Here is a 5,677-nt window from a genome sequence, read left to right as displayed (position 1 = left end):
AATTTAAAAAATCTGTTTTACTAAATTTTTGTATTCTCTTATAACATTTTTTTTTATCTTTATTCAAACTTTAGATTTTTATATGATTATATCATTTTTAATATAAAAAATTATCATAAGAAAATAGTATAAACAATAATTACTTTTATTTCATAAAAACTCATATGAAACTCTCTCACGGATGGATTTTGTGAAACAGATCTCACAAGTATGAACAAGATCGACCCGTCTCACGAATATAGATCTGTTAGAGCGTCTCACAAACCTACTCCTTTCGTTTATATTTTTGCCAACTTTTCCGCTGGACTGCCAAAATTTTGTTGTAATTTTATATGAGGCTCTAATACAATTACAAAATTTTTAATGATTTTATAGTATTTTTTTATCTTTATTCAAACTTTAGATTTTTAAATGATTATATCATTTTTAATATACAAAATTATCATAAGACAATAGTATAAATAATAATTACTTTTGTTTTACAAAAACTCACATGAGACCCTCTCACGGATGAAATTTGTGAGACAGATCTCACACACAATCAAACCCATAAATAATTTTACTTTTTACTCTAAATATGAAGAAGATTGACACGTCTCACGAATATAGATTATTAGATCATCTTACAAACTTACTCCTTTCGTTTATATTTTCGCCAACTTTTCCGCTGGACTGCCAAAATTTTGTTGTAATTTTATATGAGGCTCTAATACAATTAATTTTTTTTAATGATTTTATTTTATAATCTTATAAAAAAACTCCACCTAATTTTTTTTCTTCTTATGAACAATAAGTGGAGCAACATAATTGTGGTGCATAATGAGTCATTAATGAAATGCATCATTCGCCTCTTAGACTTCCCTTTATGCAAAGTATTACCGTTGGGTTTCAAATTTCCACATTTATTGGTATTATTATGTAGCTCAAGATACATAATTTCATTTGATTCAGATACATACTATTTACAAAACAAACCAAAGGTGAAATTTCCAAAGGTTTTTCGAGAAACCCTTCGTTGGTTTAAGGATAATTCGGCCACAAAGCTTGATTTCTCAGAGATTTTTCATCAAAATTTTGGCTTTTTTTGTCCGTAAGTTTATCCTTAGTTCTTAAACTTTTTTTTATTATTATTTGTTGTCCAATGCAGTACTTTCAAGTTCATCTGGTGATGACTAATTTTTTCTTGAGAGCTTAGATGAATAATTTTCCATTTGTGAAATATTTTGATTGGAGTTCGATGAATAATCCTATAAATATAATATAATTTTGTAATAAAAAAATATAAAATTCTTAAAAGATGTCAAATTCAAGTTACAACTAAATTTTATGTTTTGTTTTTGCAGCTAAGTGTTGTTTCTCTTTAGTATACACACACTATACAACAAAGTTAGAACCAAACTTTTGCTTTTGCTTTTACTTTTGCTTTATTTGTGAATCTTTTTTAATCACTTTAGATTGGATACTTAATTCTATCTCAACTTTTTCAAAACATGGTTACTTAAGTATTAGATTTCTAATGCAATTTTAAAGATAAAAAGAGTTGGCAGTGTAATAAAGTACAAGTCACTCTTGCTTTTCCCTTATTGAAAAAAAAGTCAAATCAAGAATATTTTGCTTTTTTTACTTTTTTCAATTTTGGTTACATAAAGTTTGTAGCTACAAATTATCTTACAACTCAACCAATTCTTCTTTAGTTGTTTTTTTTACATATTTCTTCGCTATGAAGTCTTGTTAGTGGGCAACTTTTCGCCTGAATATTTGTTTAAAACTTATATTTCATCTTATTTACGTAAAAAAAGATAAGTTTGTTCATTTCTGTAAACAAAACTTGAAAATAATTTCATAAAAACTTGTAAATATTAATGTTAAAAGATATATTTTATTCAATCAAATTGTGGAACATTTGCCTCGACAAAATAGATGTTTTTGGTGTCTTTTAGTAAATTTTTTTTTTTTTTGTTGGCTTGAGTATTTTTTGCACCCTAATAAAGGGTGGACCTTTTGGTTTTGCTCTAAGTTTGTGGCCTGTGGGACATTTTTTTTAAAGAAAATTTTGAGTATATGGAGATTTTGTTCAAGTATTTTAAATTATTTTGAATCCAAACTCTGTTTAAAAGAAATTTAGTCTACTTAATATTTAGAAACCTGATGCAAAGTTTTTCGATTATAAATACTTTTGGAAAAATGGAACAATATGTTTTGGCTTTTTCATGAAAAAATATGAAAACAATAATTTTCTTGCCAAAAAGAGTGCAAGACATTAGCATTAGTGTTCATGATTGGAATCTTATGCATTTAGCTCTCCATGTTGCTACCTTTTTGTTAACATGATGTCACTGTCTTTTAACCAAATCAATTGTAGTACCTTCTGAAATATTAAATCGAAGGAGGTAAATTCAAATTCATTTCAAGTATTATATGGCAGATCTGATCATGTTTTATTTGTTGATGTTACTGTTTTTCATGTCATTTACATGTTCATTTTCTTGATGTTTCTGAACTCGACATTGTTAAAAACTGAAGGTTGGCATATCTGCAAGTTGTGCTATGCCAAGAATTGGCAAGAAACCAGGAGTCAAACTTGAAAACTTGTATTACCTGCGTCTATCTTCTCTGAAACTTCAAATGAAACTCGGGTTTGGAACGGTTGTGAATCTTTTGCTGTTATTAGCGATTTCGGCAGTAGCAAGTTCTGATCTTAACTCGGACAAAAAGGCTTTGCTTGAGTTTGCTGCTTCTGTACCACACGTCCGGAAACTTTATTGGAATTCGTCTAATCCCATATGCACTTCTTGGATTGGCATTACTTGCTCGCAAGATGGGACTCGAGTGGTTGCCATCCATCTCCCTGGCATTGGTCTTTACGGCTCCATACCGGATAAAACTATTGGAAATCTTGATGCTCTTAGAGTAATCAGCTTACACACAAACTTTCTAGACGGAAATCTACCTTCTGATATTCTATCCATTCCTGCACTTAGATCAGTTTACCTTCAGAAAAATAACTTTTCAGGTGGCATTCCTCTATCCCTCTCCCCTGGAATTAGTGTTCTTGATCTGTCATCTAATTCTTTCTCAGGAAAGATACCGAATCTTGAGCTTCCAAGACTCAGGCTTCTGAATTTGAGCTATAACTCATTGGACGGTTCGATACCTTATGCCCTTCAGAAGTTTCCCATTTCTTCGTTTATAGGAAACTCTCATTTGTGCGGCCCTCCATTGACTTATTGCTCAAGATTATCTCCGTCCCCACTCTCCGCACCCGAAAGTTCTTCGTCTCCTGAAATTGTTGGAAGCCAAAGAGCAGCCAGCTCTATAAAGCTTAATACAGGTGCTATTGCTGCAATTGCCGTTGGTGGTGGTTCTCTTCTTATTCTTCTAGTTTTGGCTATCTTGCTCCGATGTAGGAAAAAGAAAAGTAATTCTGGTGGCACTCGTGTAATCAAAACTAAGGCGTCCAGTATTGCAAAGACAGAGAATTTGAAGTCCGAAGATTTCGGAAGTGGGGTTCAGGAAGCAGAGAAAAATAAGCTAGTTTTCTTCCAACGGTGTTCGTATACCTTTGATCTCGAGGATTTGCTAAGAGCATCAGCAGAAGTTCTTGGAAAGGGAAGCTACGGTACTGCCTATAAGGCGATTTTGGATGAAGCCACAACAGTTGTGGTGAAACGACTCAAGGAAGTGGGGATCGGAAAGAAAGAGTTTGAACAGCATTTGGAGACTTTGAATGGACTTGGGATTCATCCTAATGTTTTGCCTCTGCTTGCTTATTATTACTCCAAGGATGAGAAGCTTCTTGTTTATGAGTACATGCCTGCCAATAGCTTGTGTTCTGCCTTGCATGGTATGCTTTCTCTTGTTTTTCTACAAGCATTCTTGCTTTAAATCTATACATCCGAGTTACCCTCCAACCCTTCTTGTTATTAAACGTCGCCCCTCTCATTAAAATGTTATTGTTATACAATAACAGGTAACCGAGGCGCTGGACGAACCCCACTAGATTGGGACACAAGGCTAAACGTTGCACTAGGAGCAGCAAGGGGACTAGCTCACATCCATTCAGAAGGTGGCACCAAATTTACTCATGGTAACATCAAGTCATCAAACATACTCCTCACCGATGGTCTAGACGCTTGTGTTACTGATTTCGCTTTAGGCCCTTTATTCAACTCTATTGCCACCAAATACCGAGTTGCTGGATACCGAGCACCAGAAGTGATCGAGGCTCAAAAGATCAGTCAAAAATCCGATGTTTATAGCTTTGGTGTACTCCTACTTGAGATTCTGACAGGAAAATCACCTATCCAATATATGGGGTACGATGAGGTGATCGATCTACCTAGATGGGTTCGTTCTGTTGTTCGTGAGGAATGGACAGCAGAGGTTTTCGACGTGGAGCTTATGAAGTACCAGAATATTGAAGAGGAGATGGTGCAGTTGCTGCAGATTGCGCTATCATGCGTGGCAAAGGGAGTGGATATGAGACCGTGTATGGACGATGTCGTGCGGATGATCGAGGAAATTCGAGGTTCGGAAGGGGATAATAGGCCATCATCCGAGGATAATCGGTCAAAAGACTCCAATGTGCAGACGCCATGAGGGGATGATACAAGTAGTTCGAGTTTTTAGCAGTCTAGATTGATTCTTGGATGAGCTTTTGAAGTTTGCATTAATGTACACATTCATTTGTTTCTGATGTTTTTCTTGTTACAATAAAATGACAGTTTGTCGGACGGGAATGACTTCTCCCACCACAATTAGATCGATCCTTATGGTCATACTGCATCAAATATCCCATCTATGCAAAGCTCTGCCAATGCACGATTCAGAGCCATTGAACAAACCAAGTTTAAGTGTGTATATTTCGAGATAGATTAGTCATCAAGATTGAGCAAATGTAGTTGAGTTCCATCAGCTAATCCAATCCGAATCAATTTTTTGCGTTTAGTTCCCGTCATTAATTTTTTTTCTCTAAAAGTCTCACTTTCATTTCTTTAAATTACATTTATATATATATAATACCATTTTGAAAACTGATACTCACGGGAAATTTAGGGTCCGATCCCGGCGAGGGTCACTAATCCAGACGCAAGTTTAAAATTGTCCTGAGCCTGAAATCACAAATAAGACCGTTAGAAGGGGGCCAGGAGGGTGTCCTGGCGTAGCCCCTCCGACGCTCAAGTCAGAGACTGAGGATATATGGGAGAGCAGCTAAGGGTGCTGCTGAAAACAATATAGTGAATGAATAATCATACGCTCAAACCTGGTATTTATAAGAGAATATCTGGGCTGCTCAGGGGTCCTTCACCTGTGGGCCCTAGAGATGGGCCGGGAGTTTGGGCCTAGAGATGAGCCCATCCATGGGGTATCACCAGTCTCGGGGTATCACCAGTCTCCCCCTCCCGAGTCGAACTGAATCGTAGGTTCAAAGTTCGATTAATTGTGTTGTTCTTGGTCTATCAGCGACGAGGACGTACCGTGCTAGAAAAATTAATTTTGTTTGTCGTTAACGACGATGTTTATCGCTGCGAAAATTACGGGGATCGACCTGCCCGGTCAAGTCATGGGGGTTTGGGGGCAACGCCCCCAAAAGCTCTTCAGAAAATTTGGAAGCAAATCAAATCGTAATCCTGCTCCATAGAGAAAGATATCAAATCAAATCGCAATCTCCTCCTGA

General features: G+C 35.9%; 1 protein-coding gene across 2 annotated transcripts; it reads left to right on the top strand.

The window, feature by feature from the left end:
- Positions 1-972: 972 nt before the first annotated feature.
- LOC140968046 (probable inactive receptor kinase At5g58300) lies at positions 973-4,764 on the top strand. 2 transcript variants are annotated; one of them, XM_073428890.1, is made up of 3 exons: positions 973-1,090; positions 2,524-3,844; positions 3,971-4,764. In XM_073428890.1, exons 2-3 carry the CDS (start codon positions 2,548-2,550, stop codon positions 4,597-4,599), a joined length of 1,926 nt encoding a protein of 641 aa, XP_073284991.1. In that variant the 5' UTR covers positions 973-1,090; positions 2,524-2,547; the 3' UTR covers positions 4,600-4,764. The 2 variants fall into 2 exon arrangements, with proteins under 2 accessions (XP_073284991.1, XP_073284990.1); XM_073428889.1 differs by lacking the exon at positions 973-1,090 and adding an exon at positions 2,059-2,390.
- The last annotated feature ends 913 nt before the right edge of the window (positions 4,765-5,677 follow it).

Source organism: Primulina huaijiensis, unplaced genomic scaffold (genome assembly GCF_012295235.1).
Source record: "Primulina huaijiensis isolate GDHJ02 unplaced genomic scaffold, ASM1229523v2 scaffold32037, whole genome shotgun sequence".
Classification (NCBI taxonomy): domain Eukaryota; kingdom Viridiplantae; phylum Streptophyta; class Magnoliopsida; order Lamiales; family Gesneriaceae; genus Primulina; species Primulina huaijiensis.
The sequence above is the reverse complement of the archived record's forward strand: the minus strand, read 5'-3'. Positions and strand labels throughout refer to the sequence as shown.

What these genes read in the sequence shown, in the direction of transcription:
- LOC140968046 (XM_073428890.1), top strand. Translation starts at nt 2,548, where the DNA reads ATGCCAAGAATTGGCAAGAAACCAGGAGTCAAACTTGAAAACTTGTAT. An exon ending in CTTGTGTTCTGCCTTGCATG is followed by an intron (nt 3,845 to 3,970) that starts GTATGCTTTCTC and finishes ATACAATAACAG; the next exon opens with GTAACCGAGGCGCTGGACGA.